Raw genomic sequence first — 23,911 nt, 5'->3', positions numbered from 1 at the left:
TCTATTTCACTCATCATAGTATTCTTTGACATGCAGTCCTCCGGATTCAGGACCTATCAGTGAATAGCTAGAAACAGACAGTAGAACCAGTTTTACAGTGCTTCACTAAAGTTACCAACTTCAGAAGACAAATTTTCTCATTCGGATCTCTCTATTCTACCATTAAGTCTTAGACTTTGCCCTATAACCCTAGGTAGACTTAAACAGCAGACTAAGATATGTTATAGATGAGAAATTTTGTTCGATTTTAAGAGTAGCACCAGCCTGTGTTTAAACTGTAACTTATCAGTAAGTTCAGGATAGACAAAAGTAGCACGTGCATTGCTACACAACTTGATAAATATGAGTATGTTACCGATGTTGATTAACTATGCTGCTAATCCGTCAACCATATTGATTCATTTATTGTGACAACAATACATGCTTGTGATACACGTATTTGCATGATTCGCTACCAATACAATTACATAAACTGCTGTTGTTGCACTATACAAAGTCTTTTGCTACAATTTCTATGAGTCACATAGTCGCATTTATATTATTAAATAAAATGAGATGTTCCAGGATCTAAAATGTCTGTTCTGAGCAAGGGACCCGTCAGTGTTCATTAAAACACCTTAATCGCGGGCAGTGCATTTATTTTCCATGTCACCCACTGTTAAAATGTCCAGTTTTCGCGAACAGACATGCATTCACTCCTCCTTACACTAGTGCAGTGTCGGTATACTACATGGTCTTCAGGGACGGCGCACGGAGTCCGTTGTCAGCTGCTTATATGAAGGCCCAGACGACCCAGGATGCAGCAGCTTTAGCGTCTGCTGAGCAGGCTGGAGTGTGGGTTCGTGCGCAGCCTGGAGCCAACTGGCGGATCGGGGCACACTTCGTCTTCACAGGGCTGAGGGTCGTCTGTCCAGTTGGGCAGCTGCGTCACCCAGGCGTACAGCTGGTCCCCCGGGCACAGCGTCGCCTTGACCTGCCGATGGCCCAACACCAGGTACGAGTCGCTGATCTTACCCAGGGACACACCGCAGGCCATCATGTTCTGCAGGGTCTCCATAGCCGCGTCGTTTGGCAGCCGATCTGTACACATATTATTGGAATCGACCATTAGGAAAGACTGAAATTCTTTATGAGTCTGGCAACACATATTCGTGTGTTGAAGTAGTTTTTTATTGATGAATAAAACTGAAGAGAGAATTTGTTCGTATCGGCGCTGATTGACACTTCGATACGTAATCAGTAGCGAACACAGACATGAAGAGTTGAAACGAATATTCATCGGGTTTGGAAAAGACTTCCTACTACAATTCCGTCATGCAACTGTCAGCTGTGAGGCTTAAGGCGATTATTAATTCACCAATTATAAATGGTTTTCCATCACCTTGCCACAGGGCCTCCATGTATTCTATGACGTGTTTCATGTAATCTCACTGGACAAAATATTAGTCACTCCCTCAAGAGACCAAACTGGTCGCATTGGAGCGCTGTGGACTCTGTAGAACCTGCACATGTGTGATGTTAAAGTTATACAAACCTCGAAATTTAGCGCCGATTTCTACGCAAAATGCTTTCAGTAGTTTCTAAATCGAAACTCTCTCGAAAACCGGCAGAAATTACAGACAGTTTCTGGTGTTATGTCAGGTACACCAGTGGCAGCATAGATTCAACACCTTCACCGGGCGATAGTGGCAGTAATGTTGCCCATGATAGTGCCACTAAATTGAAGTTACTATTGATGGTTTTATGAAATTCCTTCAGCAATCAAGGTGAAGTATATATTCCAGAATTCGAATCAAGAACTGCTGACAACGTTAGTAATTTACAAGTAGAAGGGAAGCAACTCAAATCATTTAATAACGGCAAGTCTTCCGGTTCAGATTGCATAGCACTTAGATTCCTTTTACTATATGCTGGTATATTAGTACCATACGTAGCAATCACACACATTCACTCGCTAGACGAAAGATCTGAACCTACAGACTGGAAAGGTGCATAGGTCATGGCAACACTCTAGAAAGTAAATAGGAGTAATCCGCTGAAGTACAAACCCATAGAATTTTCGTGGTTTGTCAGTAGGGTTTAGAACTTATGCTGTCTTCAGACGTTATGAATTACTTCTATAAAAAGGATCTGCTGACTCAGCATCGATTCAGAAAATGTCGTTCTTGTGCAATACAATTACTTCGATATTATCATGATGTAACGAGTGCTATCGACAGGAGATATCAAACTGATACCGTATTTCTGTATTTTTAAAAGGGTTTTGTTACCGCTCGTCACAATCGTCTTATAATCAAAGTGCTTGCCTATTTGAGTATCGTCTCAATTGTGCTACCGCTTCCACGACTTCCTGTCAGAAAGGTCATATTTCGTAGTAGCTGACAGAAAGTCATCGAATGAAATTAAAATGATACCTATCGTTTTCCAAGGAAGAGTTTCATATTGTCTAATCCATTTTGGAGTTGTATCTGATCTTCTCGTGACTTAACTTGACGGTAAATGGCAGTATCATCTGCAGTCAACGAGCGCGGCTCAGATTCTCTCGTAAATCTTTTGCATGGTATAGGAACAGTAGAGGGATAAACTACGAGCCTGCCGGAGTGGACGTGCGGTTCTAGGCGCTACAGTCTGAAGCCGCAAGACCGCTACGGTCGCAGGTTCGAATCCTGCCTCGGGCATCGATGTGTGTGATGTCCTTAGGTTAATTAGGTTTAAGTAGTTCTAAGTTCTAGGGGACTGATGCCCACAGCAGTTAAGTCCCATAGTGCTCAGAGCCATTTGAACCATTTGATAAGCTATGCAAAAGATTTACGAGAGAATCTGAGCCACGCTCGTTGACTGCAGATGATACTGCCATTTACCGTCAAGTTAAGTGACGAGAAGATCAGATGCAACTCCAAAATGACTTAGACAATTCACTTGTTTGGTGCAAAAAGTGGTTATTGAATCTAAATAATGAGAACTGTGAGGTCATGAGTACTGAAAGAAATCCACTAAGTTTCGGTTCCACGAAAAATTACAGAAATCTTAAAAGAGTGTCAATTCAACTAAATACCGAGGCACTGTAACCGCGCTTGCGCATATGAACCACCATCGGCTCTGTATTGTACGGAACTGGGACTCCAACATGGGTGTCTCGGATTACAAGAGCGGTCGCCTTAACCGCTTCGCCTACCTGAGCACGAGTCACGACTAGACAATATCATCGTCAATGGGTCACAAGCTCCACTCGTGCGTTACGTATATTCCCGTCCAGGGAGACATATTTCTTAAGAGTCGGAGGCCTGCTATTGACAGGTAAATACTAAATATCAGTGCCTTTGTTATTAAGATATACGATACAATTATCCTGAGGACATGACGCAAGTCCGAGCGAACAATGAATCGTAATTCTTAATAATACCAGAACTGCTATTTCATAAATACCTAGGGATGACAATTACGAATAACTCAAATTGGAACGATTACCTAGGCAATACAACGGGGAAGGTAAATCTACTTAGACAGAACACCTAAGAAGATGCAAGAAATCCATTAAAGGAACTGCGTACATTACGTTTCTGTGTCTTCTGCTAGAGAAGTACTATACGGTATGGCATACTTACGCGATCGGGTTGATGGTGGACATCGACAAAGTTCACGGTAGGGTAGCTCGTTTTGTAATATCGCGAAATACAGAGGACAGTGTCACGAACGTGAAAAGCGAGTTTGGATGGCAATCGTTAAAACATAGGCGTTTTTAGTTGCGGGGTAATCTTTTCACGAAATTTCAGTCACAAACTTTCTCCTCTAAATGCGAAAATATTTTATTGTCGCCGACCTACATAGGGAGATACGATCATTATAACAAAATAAAAGAAATCAGGGCTTGTACAGAAAGACCAAAATGTTAGATTTTTCGGCTCGCTCATAGAATAGTCACGTAGATGTAGAAGTTGTGTGCAGATGTCAATGGGTTGAATGAAACCAATGCAGTAAGACGTGCCGACCTGGAGACGTAGCAAAACACCAAAACAGGTATCGTGCTTGGACATGTCCATGACCACGCCGCGAATGAAGTCGTTGCAAGAGACATACCTATCAACACAGACTGTTCAAAATGTCGACAAGCAATCGTGTACCTGTGCAGACTTGTAACACCGGTCAAAAACAATGGCCGTGGAAAGGTTCTAACGGGTAGGCCCCAGAGACCAATGACACTCCTGTTCGATGATCATCGGTTTCAGACCTGCCAACAAATGGTTCTATCAGTGAACCCAGTTCAGCCTCATCCCGTTCCTGACTGAGCAGCACGAATTGGAGATTTGCAATAGGGTACACTCGGTGTCTCGTTGGTAATCACTGCGCGACCTCCGTGGCTATCGGACGTGCTTGGGGTGCTCGTGGCTTCGGCAGTACCTCTGTGCTGTTATTATTCTGATACTGAGCAATAGAAATGGAATCGCTCGTTCACGAAGGGAGATTGAAGTTTACTTAGTTTCACGTTTGGTTATCATTAGTATTAGTATAAGAATTGTACAGGCATGCGTATTCAAATGCAGAGATATGTAAACAGGCATAATATGACGCTGCGTTCGGTAACGCCTGTATAAGAAATGTGTCTGGCGCAGCTGTTAGATCAGTTACTACCGCTACAATGGCAAGTTATCACGATTTAACTGTGTTTACGCGTGATGCTATAGTCAGCGCACGAGCGTTGGGACCCAGGATCTCCGAAGTAGCGACGAAGTGGCGATTTTCCCGTGCGACCATTTCACGAGTGTACCGTGAATATCAAAAATCGGCTAAAACATCAGATCCCCGACACCGCCGCGGCCGGTAAAAGATCCTGCAAGGACAGGACCAACGACTGAAGAGAATCTTTCAACGTGACAGAAGTACAACCCTTCTGCAAACTGCTGCAGGTTTCAGTGCTGGGCGTGCGAACAAGTGTTAGCGTGCGAACCATTCAACGAAACGTCATCGGTATGGACTTTCGGAGCCGAAGGCCCACTCGTATATCCTTGCTGACTGCACGACACAAAGCTTTACGCCTCACCTGGGCCCGCAACACAGACATTGAACTGTTGGTGACTTGAAACATGTTGTCTGGTCGGACGAGTCTCGTTTCAAATTGTATCGAGTGGATAGACGTGTATCGGTATGCAGACCACCTTATGAATCCATTGACCCTGCATGTCTGCAGGGGACAGGTCAAGCTGGTGGAGGTTCTGTAATTGTATGGGGTGTGTGCAGTTGGAGTGGTATGGGACCTCCTAGATACGACTCTGACAGGTGACACGTACGTAAGCATCCTGTCTGATCACCTGCATCCTTTCATGTTCATTGTTCATACCGACGGACTTGGGCTATTCCAGAAAGACAATGCAACACCCCACACGTCCAGAGTTGCTACAGACTGGCACCACGAACGCTATTTTGAATTTAAACACTTCCGCTGGCCACCAACCTCTCCAGACGTGAACATTATTGAGCTTATCTTGGATGCCTTGCAACGTGCTCTTCAGAAGGGATCACCACTGCCTCTTCTCTTGCGGATTTAGGGAGAGCCCTGCAGGATTCATGTAGTTAGTTCCGTCCAGCACTATTCCAGGCGTTAGTCGAGTCCATGCCACGTCTTGTTGCGGCACTTCTGCGTGCTCACGGGGGCCGTGCATGATTTTAGGCAGGTGTACCGATTTCTTTCTCTCTTCAATGTGTAATGTGATTCGTGCTTATTTCAGAGTTATAGAGACCGTGGAGAAGATGTAGGTGAGCTTGCATACGACTTACGAATCAGTACGTTGTGCGTGAAATCTAGTAATGAACAAGTGTGTAACCAGATCATAACAGTCAACGGATCTGCTGAATATCTTTAGAGTACTAATGAGGTGAGTACTGTCAACATTGCTTAAACCATGTTTGACGTTCGAACAGTGAAAGATTACGTAAAATGCCGTTTGGAGGAAGACTAAACTGTATCAAAACCGTGTTGTCGAAGTATGGAACCACCGCTGCTGGTATGTCGACATGCATTTCAAATCAAGGGTGGAAGCATTTCCAAAAAGGCATCTGTGGTTAAAGCATGGCGTGCAAGGCGAAAATGCCCTATCCAAAACCGGCGCTGGCGCAACTGCGGCATACGAAAGGTCTTAGATGACAGAGGTGAACGACAGCTGCAGAGATTTGTCAACTGTGTAACTGTTGAGCAGCTGACCACCCAAATGAACCACAGGGCTACCGACAGTATCTTCTCAGCAACCGTTCAGACAACGTTGCTGCGTACCGACTTCCGCAACTGGTACCCACGTTGACCACGGACAATTGGAAACAGAGGCTGGAATTTGCACACCACTATCGCAACTGTACGTTCACGGAGTCGCAACACATGGCTTCTTAAGATGAATCTCGTTTTTTACTCTCTCCGACTGATAGCCTTTGGATCGACACATAGGTCCAGGACCGAGGAGGGAGAGAGCTATGATATGGGAAATGTTAGCGTGGCATTCTGTGCATGATCTCACCAATCTGGAAGTCGTAATGGATAAACACAAGTATGCATTTATCCTGTTTTTCCTTGGCACGATGGCATCAACCAGCAGAGCAAAGTGCGTGATTCGAAGAGCATCAGGATGAATTTACCGTACTACCCTGGTCACTACCGCCACACTCCCTAGAAGTGAAGCAGAACTGCCACTCGATGCACTTAAACCCTTTGAGATTTTTATTATTCCAAGAATGCCTTATGCGTCTCAGCTTACGTCATTTTCAAAGGATAGAAATGTACAAAACCAGAACTGGTTTCAATAAAAATAGTAGATATGTTACATTTTCATGACTAAGTGGAACCACAGCATGGAAAATAAATATATAATGTCATTCTTGTGATTCAGCCTAAACTAGTACAAATGGATACACGGTATTTAGTCAACATTCTTTATAAAAGGCAAATGAAACCTGCCTTCAAGGATCAAGAATGATACAAGTGAAATAAACCACTAGGCGTTGCAAGGGTCGTGGTGTAATGAGGCAGTTGTTTATTAACAATATAAGTGAGCTGACTAATTTCATCGTCTAAATTATTGCATCAGTGAAGAGTACATAAAATCTAGAGTATAATTTTACAAAAGGTACTTTTAAATACTAGTAGTAGGATGTAGTAATTACATTGAAGAACAGGTGGCGATTATCTATAACTTTGTCTATTATTAAAAGTAAAATTTAATAAAGCGTGGAATAAATGAATAAGCACTGAACAAGAATATATGGTTTAAACCAAAACTGCTCCCCGAGAGGCAAATTTTGAAAAAGCCATATATCAAATTAACCAACTGTAAAACAGCCAATCAGATTATATAAACTAGTGTGAAATTAATAAATAACAATAAGTTCAATGCACATTTGTTCTGCCTATCAGACTTGATTTACATTTCTACGTTGCTTATTCTCAATTCTATGGAATCATTTCTCATTATTAAAGATTAAAAAACAAACGTGTTATGAAGCTTATGTTGGAGTTATATATATTGTATAATTCATTCCCGGTTCCTGTATTTTTCCCTTTCACTTCTATCTCCTCCTCCATTTAACTCCGACTCTCTCGTATCCCAAAACCAATCCCCCCCCCCCCCTCTTTTATTGTTGAACCACTTATTAATTTACCATATGATACATATAATTCCAACATGAGCTTCATTGTATGTCTATTTTTTAATCTTTAAGCATGAGTTCGGATTCCATGGAAGTGAGAATATGTAATCTGATTTGATCGATTAGAAATAGTTTGTGAAAGCGTGTGACTGTCAAAACAATGCGTTTGTTAATAAATAATTTTCTTGCTACCAGTCATGATATTAGTTTCTTTATCTTTTACGCGACGTGTTTTGGGAAATGATTACCATTTCTCCGTGTACTGCTCCATTTTTTGTACTGTTTTCGATATGTGACGTTGTGTATTGTTGTTGTGACATTCTTGCAGTATATAGAAATGCGGAACTTTTTAGTTGATTATCGACATCTTGCTACCTGTTTTTCAAAATAATTACTGCACTTTACTAATAATATTTAAATATACTTTTTATGTACTCTTCACTGATGCAATTATTTGCACGATAGAATTGATTAAATTACTTATTTGGTTTGGAGGTTTATTCAACTTTTATCATTCTTGATCCTTCAAAGCAGTGGACTGTTTTCAGTTGCCTGAAGTTAAGAAATGTTGACTAACGTTTCTTGTATTTCTATTGATACCGGTATGTCTTTGTTTATAGCATTCAAAAAAGACGTAAGTCGAATCTCTTGAGGCACATTTGAGCCAGCAGAAAAATGCTCCGATCTGCCCACAAACAAGGCGAATATGCTCCTCTTCGATAAAAGACTCTGCAAAATGGTGTAGCAGCTACCTCTTTCTACCTTCGTCACCACCTTCAAAAATATTTCCAAATTTTGCAATGCTAACATATTCGTGCTCCTTTTAACAAGCAGCTCACTTCTCACTCCCATAAGCTGCCCCCACTGTAACTCGCTCGCACTCACTAGTCCGTCATTGTTAATCTCACATACCCATCCAATCCCAACTGCTCAATATCACTCACTCATTCGGCCCAGTTCATTGTCATTATCTCTTGGTGGCTCTCTAGCTGTCTCTGTCTCCTCTCTCACAGCCTTTGTCTGTCCTTCTTTTAATGTCTCCTCTCACTGTCACTGCCTCCCTCTTGTTCTCTCCTCTTGCGATTATCTCATTCATTCCTTCACTCTACTGCTGTCTCTTCTCAATATCTCTGTCTTCCACGTTGTCATTGTCATAGACCCTGTCTAACATTATCACTGGTTCTCGCCCACTTCCACTTTTTCCTTCTCTTTATTCCTCTATTTTGGCACTGCCTCGTCCACTCTTTTCCTGGTACTGTTTTCTCACTGCCCACTCTGTTCCACTGCCACTGAGTCCCTCTCTTTCTCTCACACTGCCATTGTCCCCTTCGCTCTTTCTATGCCACAACCACAGTCTAGTAGCTTCCAGTATTTATTACTCTCCGTCTCTTTTTGCCAATGCTTCTCTCCCAGAATAAAAAATTGCCAATATGTTTGACTGGCAATACCTTTTGGAAAAAAAATTAAATGTGCCGAGAACGGTAGATTGAAGCATCTGGTACCAATTTTTCGGCCCCAGTCTTTTAATAAACAGGTGCGTATTCACCTTAATTTGTGCTCCGATAGGAGCATTTTTGGTCTGGTTCCATTCTATTCCCTATCACGGCAGAGCATGACACTCATTGACAAGAACTTGATGGGCTAGCTAAATTTTGATCGTTACCTTATTGAAGTTGAAATAACGCAAAACTAATTTTATATTTCAGAGCCAAAATAACGTGCGCAAAAGTTTCAGTACTGGATCGTGTGGTGATAACGGAGAGACACTTTATATTATCTTTCTCCGAGCTACGTCACATTATAAACTACGTTTTAGCCTCAGACAGAATTTTAGGTACGTTTTTTATGTGCACGAGTCGGGTAACTTTGAACCTCTGACGACCTCAGCAGTTTGGTCCCATAGGAACTCACCAGAAATTTCCAATTCGAACCTCTGTACCTCGGAGACTGATGAAGATACCCATAAAATCTTCAAAGTTATTCGAGACCGGAAGCTTACGAATATACCGTAAAAATTACAGCTAGTTGGTGTTTTTTTCGGGTTTTCTCAGGAGCCGCCTATGAATTTAGGCATATCGGTCATTCATTCATTCATACATTCATTCATTCACGGGTATTCTCGTCAGCTTAATTAAATCACGATTTTATCATGGGTATCCCCTTCATCAATCAATTTATTTATTTTTACTTTCATATTTTTCGTCTACATGTAGAGCAACACTGAACTTTTGTATCTGGGAAAGGGATAAAGAAATCAACAAAATTTTCAAAGCTCTTCGAGATCGGGATTTAAGGAAGAGTTTTAGTCATTTCTCTGTGCAAAGACATTTTTGAATCATCGGCTATGTCTGGGCCAGCTGGTGGCGGCGAAAATATACTAAAAAACCATTTCTTGAGTTTTACAGAGGAACAGCCCATGAACTAATAGTACCTGAAGCCCACCATAGGATACATCGATATCCAAAGGAACCAACCGATTTGCTCCTCTTACACAATCAGAAGGACGTGTGCAATACTTATATTTTGACCCTGTACTGTGGGATAGTGACACTAAGGAAGATCCTTCTGTTCATCATACAAATAGTCCCTAGCCCAAGGGCTATCCACAACACTTGACACTACCGTTTTATCACCAATAGAATCCGAGGTATGATCAACAGAAAATCTCATTTATATGCACAGCATTTTGGCACATATGGGTAAGCATGCCGTCTCTCATACAGGCCGATAATGATTATAAAATTGTGGCTAAAGCATCTCAAAATGTTGAAGCTTCAGGCTTGCATATGGGTTAGGATGGACACACGAATTCGAAGGCCTGTTCAGACGATACCAGACATTACATATTAAGAAAATGAATGTTATTTTGGGGACCTGAGTACACTGCGGTTCATGGGCTCACCTGAGAAGTCTCCCATGACACAGATTCCGATGCTTTGCTGGTTGTAGCCCGGCGCGTGGGCCCCCCTGGCGTCCCAGCCTCGGCCCTCGTAGGCGTTGCCGTCCTCGCCCACCAGGAAGTTGTATCCGATGTCGTCCCAGCCGTTGGTGTCCATGTGCAGGTCCTGGTAGGAGCGTACGATGGCAGCGCACGCCTCCTCGTCGAAGCAGTACTCCTGAATGCCGCCATGGTGGACCACCACGTATGGCACTGGCGAGATGGTCAGGTTCTCGTGAGGGACCAATGGGTCCCGAGCGCCCCACTCCTCGCGGCTGACAATGCGGGGGCAGGGCGAGTCTTCAGCCACTGCGCACATCAGAGGACAGTTTAATGCCTAACGCCATTATTCTGTCGATTTTCGTGATGATAAGCCAAATTATCATTGAAGATGTGCCAAAACCTCGGACTAGAATGTAAAGATCTAGGACACAAGCCATTTCTGTATCAAAGGAATCCTTTCACCATTGGCATTAATGAAACAGATACAACACTGATGAGCCAAACCATCATGACCGCAGCCCACTGCAAGACTGATGGTCTGATTCCCTGACAAGACCGCAGAGTACGATGCTGTGCAGGCAAAGATGTTTCAGAGGATACTGTTCACCTCGTGTGGGGCTTCACACTGAGATGGCATTGTGGGGCAGAGACAAATGGGAGTCGTTGATCTGGCCGTTATGGCCGAGCGGTTCTAGGCGCTTCAGCCCGGAACCGAGCTGCTGCTACAGTCGCAGCTTCGAATCCTGCCTCGGGCACGGATGTGTGTGATGTCCTTAGGTTAGTTAGGTTAAAGTAGTTCTAAGTCTAGGGGACTGATGATCTCTGATGATGTTAAGTCCCATATTGCTTAGAGAATTTGAACCTTTTTTGTGGTAGGGTGGAGTGTGGGATGGGGCAATCGTTCTAGATCCGACATGGAACGCAAATTGGTAAAAAAAAAAAGTGACTGGCAACTTCTACAATGGGCACATTTTTAGGGTTTGGTGCCTGGGAACAAGCATCTCGGCAACGATGAAGTTGGTCGTCTGTTTGTGGGTTTCTGTCATATGCAACCATGGAGAGTGGTTGAACGATGGTGAAACCAGAAGTAAATGAGAAGGTACTGGCAGAGTTGCCCAGTTCTGTAGACCGGGACAGGCGATGATAAGGTAGAGACCTGACGATAGAGTATCATGCTGATGCAGGTACCCGTGTTTCAGACCAAACAGTTCAACTCGCATGGGGCCCCGCAGCTCACAACACCTACATAGTTCCTTGTTAACCCAAAGGCATTATCAGTTCTGACTGCGGAAGTATCTTCTCGTCAGATGAATCATGTTTCTTGTTGCATCTTGTCGATGCTCATGTTCAGATACAATGTCACCTAGTGGATCAATGCTTGAAAAAAATTTTCAAATATCTATGTACTCCTATGTGACCAAACTGCTGGGGTCACCAGTCCCTACATTTACACACTACTTAAATTATCTTATTTTATGCTAAGAACAACACGCACACCCATGCCCGAGGGAGGACTCGAAACTCCGGCAGGAGGGAACGCCCAATCCGTGACATGGTGCCTCAAACCGCGCAGCCACTCCGCGAGGCCAGGTGCTCGAAGCATGCACTTCTCCCTGGATAGAGATCGGTGGGAATTGTGTTATGTTATGAGGGAACATTCACCAGGGCTTCCATGGGACCGGCAGTACTAATCGAAGAATCCATGACATATGTGGACAATATGAACTTTAATACTAGATACCTGCATCCATTCATTCTTATATGTCTTCCTCGATGGCGATAGCATCTTGAAACATCATAATTTTCTGAAGAACATGACCATAATCGTGCTACAGTGGTTTGAGGAGCTCATGTTGATGTTTTAATTACAAAATTCGTTTGATTTAATTCCGATGGAATCTGGGATACCTTTGGTTGCGGAGTCCCAGGAGAAGTGGCTTGACCTGCAAGGTCCGGATATTCACAGGGGATTAGGTTATTGGTGCCATCCAGCTCCAGTGTTATCCACGTCTTGAACCTTTTGAGATTATTTCCCGCAAGATGGGAAAGAAGCGTATGTGTACGTACACTCTGTGTGCATATCTGGGAGAGTAATCCTAGATGTAGAATGGGTCATTACAGACGCCAGACCGTAGGTGGTAGTTCATGTCAGTACTAATGTTGTGTGCCATTTTGATCGGAAAAGATTCTCTCAGCTTTCCTCCAGCTATCTGAAGTGGCAAGAAGTCAGTCAGTCTAGCTTGCAAGAGGAATGCAGAGCTCACATCTGAAGCGTTATTGATAAGAGCGATTGTGGACCTTTGTTGCTGATCTGGGTGGAACGTTTGAATATGAGGCTCAGGTGGCTCTGCGACTGTGTATGCTTCAGATATCTTGACTTGAGTCATAAAATAGTGAGGTGTTTAGGATCCGTTAATAGATAAGGCAACCAATACACACAGGAGGCGACTAAACGAGCAGTGGGGGATGTGTAAAGCGAACTGGGTGTTTTCTTTTAGGCTAGAGGGTCTCGGAAATGTAGAAACAGGGGTTTAGCCTCGAATGAAGTCGAATGCAGGACAACGATGGACATCAGAACCGTTGGTATTAAAAACTTAAATTGCCGTAACTGTGATGCTGTGAGCGCCAAGAGCTCATAGAAAACAATGAAGCTGAAATCATTACAGGTACCGAAACCTAGCTAAAGTCGGAGATAATTTCTACCCAAATCTTTTCCAAAGAGCTGATGCACTTCAGACACGGCAGGTTAAATTACTTCTGTTAGAAATAGTTTATCTTGCATTAAAATTGAATCATATATTTACTGTGGTCTAGGGGTAGCGTCATTTACTACCAATTTACTACCATATGTACGTGGTTTGAACACAGTGACTGCTTAACTACTGAATAAATATCATTAGCAATGACGGCCGAAGACATCTGGCATCCATAGTCATCCTCACTCGGCCAACGGCCCTGACAATGAGGACGGAGGATCAGGTAGAGATTCAGAGCACTCTCTAGCCCTTCGGGAGGCAAAGGGCCCAGACAAGGCGGAAGAATCAGAAATGATTAACCGCATGATGAAGCACAAGGCATCAGAGATGCATAATGTGTATCCATAGGAATGGGGCGTGCTATTGGACTAAATGTCATTATCATATCCATTACCAATAGATTTCTTGTTAGTCCCCCATTCGGATCTTCAGGAGTGGCCTGCCAAATGGGAAGTGACCATTACAGAAAGATGGAATAACCAATGTCGGAATAACAGTGGACGAATCGGGACTCTGAGTGCCATTAGTTTGAAAGTGATAGGGAAGCTACGATTTCTGAAAAGGGAAATGCAAAGACTAGATCAAGATATACTTGGGGCCACTGCAGTGCTACGGAAAGAAGATAAGGGTCTAAGTCAGACGAATGTCGGGTAACATCAACAACAAGATGAAACAGAATGATAAAAGTAGAGTTCGTTATGAATATTAAAGTAGGGACGAGGACAATTCAACGAAGGGGTTGTTCCCATCAGATTCGGTAGCAAATCAACGTCGACAGCGGTAGTTAAGGCATACATTCCGACGTCGCAAGTATAAGATGAAGAGAGAGATAAAATACATAAAGATACTGAACGAGTAATTCAGTATGTAAAGCGAGATAAAAATACAATGATCATGATACTTTGGAACGCGGCTGTAGTGGAAAGTATAGAAGAAAGATTTACGAGGTAATACGGGTTAGGTAGTAGTAGTGGAAGAGGAGAGAGACTAACAACGAGTTCTGCAATGAATTTCAGGTGGTCATTGTGGTTACTTTGTTCAAGAATAACAGGAGGTGAGGGTGCACTTAGAAAAAAGTCAGAGTCACCGGAAGATTCCTTCTCGGTTATATCATGGCCAGACAGAGATTCAGAAATGTGTGCTCTAGTATAAAGACGTACCCATGTGCAGATATAGACTCAGATAAAAATTTAGAAATGATGAAGAGTAGAAAGTATTTAAAAGAATCGCATGGAAGAATCAGCGTGGAAGAAAATGACATCCTGAAGTATGAAGAATGATATGTCGCGCTTGAAGTTCGTGAATGATGTGGATACTGCGATAGGGAATATCACAGTAGGCAGTTCAGTTGGAGAGGAGAGGGCATCTCTAACAGGGCAATCATATTTCGGGCTGTCAGACATAGCTATAAGGAAAGTGACGCCAAAGAAACCTGGGATGACAAAAGAAATACTTCTCTGGCCAAAGAGAGGAGGAAGTACAGAAATACTCAGCGAAAGACAGGAATAGAGCAATATAAATAACCTAGGAATGAAACAAATGGGAGGTGCAAAACGGCCGAGGCGAAGTGGCTTGAGGAAAAATGCAGACGAGGAGGGACGTAATGTGTAATAGGTAGACATCTATCCAGACGAGCACACATTAATTCCAAACTCCATTAGGATCCACTGCAAGTACTATTACAGTTATGCGGGAGGTGAGAAAACTTGGATATCTTGGTCGAGCGGCTGCTCATAAGCCACACATCACGGCGGTAAATGCTAAACGCCACCAAATTCTTGGTGTAAGGAGGGTAAAAATTGGACGATTGAATAGTGGAAAAACGTTCTGTGGAGTGACGAAACACGGTACACAATGTGGCGAACCGATGGCAGGGTGTAGGAATGGCAAATGCTCAGTGAACGTCATCTGCCAGTGTGTGTAGTGCCAACAGTAAAATTCGGAGGCGGTGGTGTTATAATGTGGTCGTGTGTTTCGTGGAGGGGGATTGCACATTTGTTGTTTTGCGTAGTACTATCACAGCACAGGCCTACATTGATGCTTTAAGCACCTTCTTGCTTCCCACTGTTGAAGAGCAATCCGGGGATAGCGATTGCATCTTTCACCACGATTGATCACCTGTTCATAATGCAAGGCCTGTGTAGGAGTGGTTACACGACAATAAAATCCCTGTAATAGACTGGCCTGCACAGAATCCTGACATGTATCCTATGGAACACCTTTGGGATGTTTTGGAACGCTGACTTCGTCCCAGGCCTCACCGACCGACATCGATACCTCTCCTCAGGGCACCACTCCGTGAAGAATGGGCTGCCATTCCCAAGATACCAACCAGCACGTGATTGAACGTATGACTGCTAGAGTGGAAGCTGTTATCAAGGCTAAGGATGGACCAACACCATACTGAATTCCAGCATTACCGATGGAAGGCTTCACGAACTTGTAAGTCATTTTCAGCCAGGTGTCCGGATACTTCTGATCACACTGTGCAAAAAGGGTGGACAGCCGCTAAAACTATGGCACACTCAGCTTAAAATATCGTGCATCCAAGTTACTGGCAAGAATAACTAACAGACTAATAGAAAAGAGACTAAGGATCTGTAAGATAACGATGTTTGGTTTTGGGAGAGATAGAGGCACCAGAGAGACAGTTCTGACGTTGCGCCCGATAATGGAAGCACGTCTCAAGAAAAATCGTTACGCTCATAGGATGTGCCGATCCACAAAAAGTTTGCGACAAAGTGAAATACTTCGAGATGCTCGATTTTCTGACAAAAATAAGAGTAATTTGCGGGGAAAATACAATATATACAAGAAACAAGAGTGAATTGTTAAGCTGGGTGACGAAGACCGAAGTGCTCGCATTAAAAAGAGTGTAAGACAGGGATGCAATCATTCTGCCCTACTCCTCAGTTTACACATCCCGAAAATAGTGACGGATATGAAAGGAAGGGTCAAGAGTGGTATTAAAATTCAGGATGAAAGCTTATCAGTGATCCGATTTGTTGATGAAATTGATATCTTTATAAAAAGAAAGAGAACTTAGACGATGAGTTGAGTGGACTGAACAGTCTAATAGGTACAGAATGAAGGATTGAGAGTAAACTGGAAGAAGACAAACGTGATGAGAATAATAGAAATGAGAATAGCAAGAAACTTAACATCAAAAATTGGTGGTCACGATGTAGACGAAGTTAAGGAATTCTGATACTTTTGAAGAAGGGAACTCATGTCATACGCTGCAAGGAGGACATGAAAAGCAGATTAGCACAGGAAAAGGAGGTATTCCTGGCCTAGAGAAGGCCATTGGTATCAAACATTGGCCCCAATTTAACGAAGAAATTTCTGCAAAAGTACGTTTGGAGCAGAGCATTATTTGTTAGTCAATCATGGGCTGTGTGAAAACCAGAAAAAAGAGCATCCAAGCGTCTCAAATGTGGCGCTGTAGAAGAATGTTGAAAATCAGGCGGACTGATAAGATTAGGATGAAGAGGTTCTCCAAGGAATCGGTGAAGAGAGTGACATACGGAAAACACTAAGTCGACACGGACAGGTTGATAGGACACGTGTTAAGACATCAGGAAATAATCTCCGTGGTACAAGAGAGAACTCGAGGGTCAAAGCTGTAGGAGAAGAAGTGTCATCACAAGTCAGGTGTTTACAAACTCTTATGTGACAACTGTCCACAATACTACATAGGGCAGACAGGAAGAAGTTTCACAGTAAGATACCGAGAGCATATGGATGCATTCCGCCTAAACAACTTTGACAAATCAACCTTTGCAGCACATCTAAAAGAACATGGGCACTCAGCCATGGCCATTACAGACAACTTACAAATATTACACACTGTCAGCAAAGGAAAGAAAATGAACCTCCTTGAAGAACTTGAAATTTACATCTACAGCTCAAACTCACCACACCTCATTCTAAATGAACAAGTCGACCTTGCAAACAAATCATTCCTAAACATCTTTCATGAAATATTTCAAAACAGAAACTAATTCCTTTCTCATGACCACTGAATTTGTAACAGCTCTACAGTAATTCACATTGAAAACAGATCAGCTCATATTCACTCTAAAAACTTTTTGAACCCAACATCATTTACCTACAACCATTTTGTATATTATAAATGTCAGTGTAGTCCCACAATCATACAACGGTTCTCAATTTCATAATTTGTAATAGCTGTTTATTTCTATGTAACATATTTGTGCCTATAATTCATAATTTGTAATACCTTTCTGTTTCTGTATGTGTAACATATTTGTACCTATATTTCGTAATTTGTAATACGTTTTCTGGTTCTGTAAGTGTAACGTCTTTACACTTCTTAGATCTAAGCTCTTTGACCAAAACAGCTGTATCTAAATGTAAAGACGTTCAATGTCGCGAGTTCACGCTTATAAAAGTGTAAAAATGAAAGTAGCGTCTGTAAATCAAAGAGTTCATGCTTATAGTGGTGCAAATATCAAAACAATAAGTGAAATTGAAAAGTTTTATGTGAAGAAGAACGAACACAAGACCAAAAACTGCAAGATTAGCGTGACAACAATATGGATAATCCATCTGTATGTAAGTACAGGAATAGTTTTCGGATAAACCACTTCTCATTTCCATTTGGTTCGCTCGGTTTTATTAGTTATCATATTCTCTTTTTATTTAAACAGTGAACTCCATCATTGAACGTCACATGTTTCTGAATGTAAGCACCTGAAGATGGGCAAAAGTCTGAAACCGGTCGTGCTGTAAATAAATACCTCCAATTGTGACTGGTAGCGGTTTTCATTCAACACCCTGAAAGGAACAGTCACGTAGTTCATCTGCATCCATTATGGATAAAATTCAAAATACAACTAGATGTAGATTCGAACTCTGGAAGTCGAGTGTGGTAACAGCGGAAAACTCTTCAGTTCCTTTAAATGGCTCACTATATTTTCGGTAGTCCACTTCCACTCCTCAAGACCTGTTCAGAAATACATCACAAATATTCACGCATTTATTGGAAGGTGCTTATACTATGATAAACGGCAGTTTGTTTGAAATGTTTGCCAATATGAGAGTCTTTAGATGTCAGATGCCTGAACACATGAGTGATACGTACTCTTTGGGTACTAGAGGTTGTGTTATTAGTAGAGCACGTGCGACTTAGTTAGTCAGCTGCAGAGAGGGAAGGAGTTCCGATGCTGCTGAACGAGGAGCTGTGGTGGTGGACGTGCCGTAAAGAGAATGAATTTTGCTCCAGCTGCTCCCTGGTGTAATTGAGGATAGAGGACTATTTTCCATGATTTTACAGAGAAACTATACTTTGGGAAAAAGTAATATGTACTGAGTTTTATTTGTTGCAACCACTAGCCGAGTTGTTACTGCAGAGTAACGATTACATTGTATTCAACAATATCTTTTTCGTTATCCAGGAAGAATTACCAATCGTGTGTTCAGAATCTTAATTACAGTTCTTCGTCCTCCATTCATAAATTAAAAGTGTGTCATTAGAAAAGCAAATAGTAAATTTTAAGTGGTTTAAATATTATTTTTATGAGTTAACTTTATGGTGTATGAAAATTCTAGGAAGGAATCATAGTTCATGTCAGTACAGGTGACTTCTGTGTAATTAAAATGACTTTAAGACAATTTCAAAATACCCTTCAATTGTTTTGAAAATATTTTACTGAAGCCGATCCACAATGTATAAATGAAAAGTATAACATACTGTCACGCGTTGCACTACTAAGTGAGCAGCTAGGTGAATTTTCTGGAATTGTAGCAAAATTCTCATTTCCATAAGCAGCCTAAAGTAAGACAGCATAAACAGCCATGCAGTAGTTTATTTTAGGTAGATGCAGTTCAGCACTTCATATTATTGCAACTGATCAAGGCAGAGCAGAGTTGAGTTATCCATTGCATATGTAAGAAACAACTGTGGAGCCTAAATGAACTTTCTGAGATGAAAATAGTAACTGTTTTCATTTGCAAAATTTTCATATACTTCAGTCGTTGCGTTTTTCTAACAAGACACATTTCTAATACGCAAAAATGGTTCGAATGGCTCTGAGCCTATGGGACTTCACTGGTGAGTTCATCAGTCCCCTAGAGCTTAGAACTACGTAAACCTAACTAACCTAAGTCCCGAGGCAGGGTTCGAACCAGCGACCGTAGCGGTCGCGCGGTTCCAGACTGTAGCGCCTTGAACCTCACGGTCGGCCCTAATACGCAACAGTTAACCACTCCGGGTGATGGTTTGATAAAGAAGCCATTCTGCGAATTACTGATAATCATTCTTTATGCGCAGTTTCATTTACAAATAATCAGATTCAGTTTAGTTTAAATGGTGTCACACACACTGAAAGTAATTTACGTCTGGAGCACAGTATTCTGCGGTAGTGAAAGGTAGGCTCTGAGAAAACTGGAAAAGGAGAGAATCGAAGCATTTCAGATGTGGTGCTACAGAAGAATGTTGAAAATTAGGTGGGCTGATAAGGTAAGGAAAGAGGAGGTTCTCAGGAGAATCGACGAGGGAAAGAATACACGAAAAACACTGACAAGAAGAAGGTACTGGATGGTAGGGCTTCCTTAAGACATCACGAAATAACTTCCTTGGCACTAAATGGAGCTGTAGAGGGTAAAAACTGTAGAGGTAAACAGAGATTGGAATACATCCAGCAAATAACGGAGGACGCGGGTTGCAAGTGCTGCTCTGAGATGAAGAGGTTGGCACAGGAGAGGATTTAGTGGCTGAGCTCCCTAAGTCAATCAGGAGACATGGCTCTTCAGTTTCTCCCAGCGTATTTCTTGATCGAACAGTACACTGATATACTGCTGGTCCAGTGTTCAAGGGGCACAATATTTCAGGGGTTAGATACCGGAGGCTAAATAAATTTTGAATGAGGTGGTGGGGTGAAGTTAGTGATTTTTCATGAAGTTTGATGGGAATAGATGGAGGGTAATCCTAAGGATACTGTAATTTGTATGTTGCGGAAGTATCGGTGTAACACGAAAAACTTTATTTTGGATGCTCTGTAACTGAACTAGGGTAGTGTCAGCGGTCATAGACCACAATTCCGTGCCATACAGAATGACCGGAAGTTTGAGTTGGCGCTAGAGGAACCTGAGGGCGCGCGGGCGACCTGCATCAGCTCCCACAGAAAGCCGTTCCCTCTCGCGTCGGCAGTCGCGGAGACTCTTAACGTCGGCGTCCGTGGTGCAGTCGATGTAGTTGCTCTATCCGCCCTCGTCATGAGATCATTGTGTATGCTGAGCGCCTTCTTAATTAAACCCAGTTGTGGTTTCCAAGCCTAGGTGAGATTATATACACTGAAGCACCAAAGAAACTGGCATAGGCATGCGTATTTAAATGCATAAAGATATGCAAACAGGCGGAATTCGGCCTTGCGATCGGCAACGCATGTATAAAACAGCAAGTGCGTGGCGCAGTTGTTACTACTGGTTACTGCTGCTACAATTGCACGTTATCAAGATTTAAGTGATTTTGAACTCGGTGTTATAGTCGGCGCATAAGCTATGGCACACACAATCTCCGAGGTAGCGCTGAAGTGGATTTCTTTCCGTATGACCATTTCACGATTGTACTGTGAATATCAGGAATCCAGTAAAGCATAAGCTCTCTGACATCGCTGCGGAGAAAGATGCTGCAAGAAAAGGACTAAAGAAACAGAATCGTTCAACGTGACAGAAGTGCAACCCTTCCGCAAATTGCTGCAGATTTTAATACAGGGCGATCAACAAATTTCGTCGTGCGAGCCATTCAATGAAACATCAGAAATGTGGGCTTTCGGAGCCGAAGGCCCATTCGTGTACCCTTGATGACTGCACCACACAAAGCTTTATACGTCCCCTGGACCCGTCAACACCGACATTGGACTGTCGATTACAGGAAACATGTTGCCTCGTCGGACGAGTCTCGTTTCATATTGTATCGAGCAGATGGACGAGTACGGGTATGGACACAACTTCATGAATACATGGATCCTGCATGTCAGCAGGCGACTGTTCAAGCTGATGGTGGCTTTGTAGTGGTGTGGGCGTGTGCAGCTGGAATGATAAGTATAGATATGACTGATAAGACTAGATACGACTCTGACAAGTGACAGGTACTTAAGTAGCATCCTGTCTGATCACCTGCATCCATTCATACCCATTGTCCATTCCGATGCATTTGGGCAATTCGGGCAGGATGACGGGACGAACGTCCAGAATTGCGACAGAGTGGCTCTTCTAAGTTTAATGACTTCCGCTGTCCACCAAACTCCCGAGATCGGGACATTACTGAACATATGTGGGACGCCTTGCAACACGCTTTTCAGCAACGATCTCCACCTCCTCGTACTCTTACGGATTTGTAGGCAGCCCTGCAGGTTCATGGTGTGAGTTCCCTCTAGCACTACTTCAGGCATTAGTCGCCGCGCGGAGTGGCCGTGCGATTTGAGGCGCATGTCGCGGATTGCGCGGTCCCTCCCGCCGGAGGTTCGAGTCCTCCCTCGGGCATGGGTGTGTTGTTCTTTTCGTAAGTTGGTGTAAGTTACTTTAAGTAGTGTGTAAGTCTAGGCTCCCTAAGGAAATCACACACATTCAGACATTTGTCGAGTCGGTGCCCCGTCCTGTTACGGCACTTCTGCGCGCCCGCAGGGGCCCTACACGATATTAGACAGGGGTACCAGTTTCTTTGGCTTTTCAATATTATAAGATAATCCCTGGCCCGAATTTCGATGGTTTCTCTAACGACACTGCCACAGTATTTGGAAATCTTTGCTAAAATCCTGGTTCACCTTTATTCCACCGCATGATTCTTTGAAAAACAGTACCCTGTGTCCGGCGACTTGTTGGCGTACATTTGTCGAGTGTTCCGCTGGTGTTCTAGGCATCGATCCTCGACGGTGAGCTCTGTTTGTCTAATACATATTAATTTTTGTTTTAAAAAGTAGCGTGTCGAAGGCTGTTCTAGATCTGAACACAAGGGCTAAACAATAATCGAACTTGAAAACTACTTATTTTCATATAGCTAGCGAAGCGTTTTGGGTCATTCAGTTTTAAATTACCAAGTTTAAGCGTAAAAGTTTCGAAGTGAACTTATTAAAAACGTGACACAAAACTGACTATGATTCTCCTGTACTAGCACGTAATGTAAGAACCCGGTATATCTTGTCTACTCCTTGGAGTTAATAGTAGGCAAACACAAGGATCGTGCAATTAAAGGTCTTGAAGTGTCGTCTGTTTGAGTACGCTGTACGTCAACGGAGAGAATGTAGACATGCTACTCATCAATAAACCGTCTGCTGTTTACTTGTGTTTCCATTTGTTTGCCGGTAAGAGGGATTTCGAATAAACAAAAGATCATTTTTTCTCTGGATAAGTTTGACACCGTAGATGCTCAGATAAAATTTGTTGTGCGAACGAACAGTACCAAGCCATGCCCTCTTTTAGAAGCACATTTTTAACAGTTTACATACAAAGGAACTTACCTTTTTCGGAGCTATTTGCGGAGAGTCCCTGGATATGATTTCGAGGGTCCCGACGCGGAATGCCACCCGCCGTATTCGCGGCCAGCAGAACCGCTACGAGGAGCGCCGCTCGGAACCTCGTCTGCCCTGCCATTACGTCTCCACTGGCCGTCGAGACGTGAGTCACAACCCCCAGCCTGCTCGGCACCTTTTTATGACACTCCTCGGGGAATCCGTGTTATCTTCGATTAGTGCCAAATCTACGAAATCACTCCAGTTTACTAGAAATTTCACACAAGCAGATACTGATATCGACAGTTTATCTAATCACCGAACGCCGATTACGGAGTCCGTCTCTCAGGGATTACTGGACCCACGTGTAAATTTTCCTTGAAGCATTGGGCTCGGTATCACAATCGTAAAATTTATTCTCGGAAAAGACCTATATTGCCCAATATTACGCCGAGCAAAATGTTGAGCCTGGGTATATCTCATAGCTTAGCTGACATTAATAAAACGGAAGTACCGTGTTCCAAATGCTTCGATAACAGACGAAAAGGATGGATCCCTCGTCAACGACGGAACGCAAGCTAGAATATGGTAGGGAAATCATGGCGAAGATAAATGTGACTGTTTTGATGGGGATTTGAACCGCTGCCTGCCAGGATACAAGTCCAGTGACTCGGAGGAATGTATAATACTGCTTCCAATGCAGCGATGGACTTAAATTTGTTCGGTGATAGACGAGTACCAACATCAATCCTCATTGACCATTAGTATATGCTTAGTTATTTAGACGTGAAATATCTAATGGGGCATTAACGGAAGGGTAATTTTAAATTATGTTTGGAAAATATGCAGCAGGTCATGCCGTAAATGCCGAACACTGATTCCGTGCAGCCGCGGGCGTATATCCAGTCTCTGAACTGCTTATAGAGATATCGAAGTTGCTGCTTCAACTCCTCGAATGCTTTGGTTACTAAAATGTTAATCCTTCTCCTGCAGTTGCAGAGGTGTATAAGCAGTATGAGTTTCGTTGTATGAAATGTCCATGTGAATTTAACTCCACGTTTCTCGTTGTTGATCCGAAATTATAAATAATGAATCTTCTAAATTATCTTAGA

The 23,911-nt window shown here is 42.8% G+C and overlaps 1 protein-coding gene across 1 annotated transcript; it reads right to left on the bottom strand.

Moving 5' to 3' along the window:
* Window positions 1-380: 380 nt before the first annotated feature.
* Window positions 381-22,951, bottom strand: LOC126354715 (peptidoglycan-recognition protein 1-like). The gene is made up of 3 exons (XM_050004565.1): window positions 22,809-22,951; window positions 10,532-10,876; window positions 381-1,080 (listed from the first exon to the last, which is right to left on the bottom strand). The coding sequence occupies exons 1-3, from the start codon at window positions 22,939-22,941 to the stop codon at window positions 809-811; spliced, it is 750 nt and encodes a 249-aa protein (XP_049860522.1). The 5' UTR covers window positions 22,942-22,951; the 3' UTR covers window positions 381-808.
* Between the last annotated feature and the right edge of the window lie 960 nt (window positions 22,952-23,911).

Source organism: Schistocerca gregaria, chromosome 3 (genome assembly GCF_023897955.1).
Source record: "Schistocerca gregaria isolate iqSchGreg1 chromosome 3, iqSchGreg1.2, whole genome shotgun sequence".
Taxonomy (NCBI): Eukaryota; Metazoa; Arthropoda; class Insecta; order Orthoptera; family Acrididae; genus Schistocerca; species Schistocerca gregaria.
Note: the sequence above shows the minus strand (reverse complement) of the source record. Positions and strands in the feature narration are given on the sequence as shown.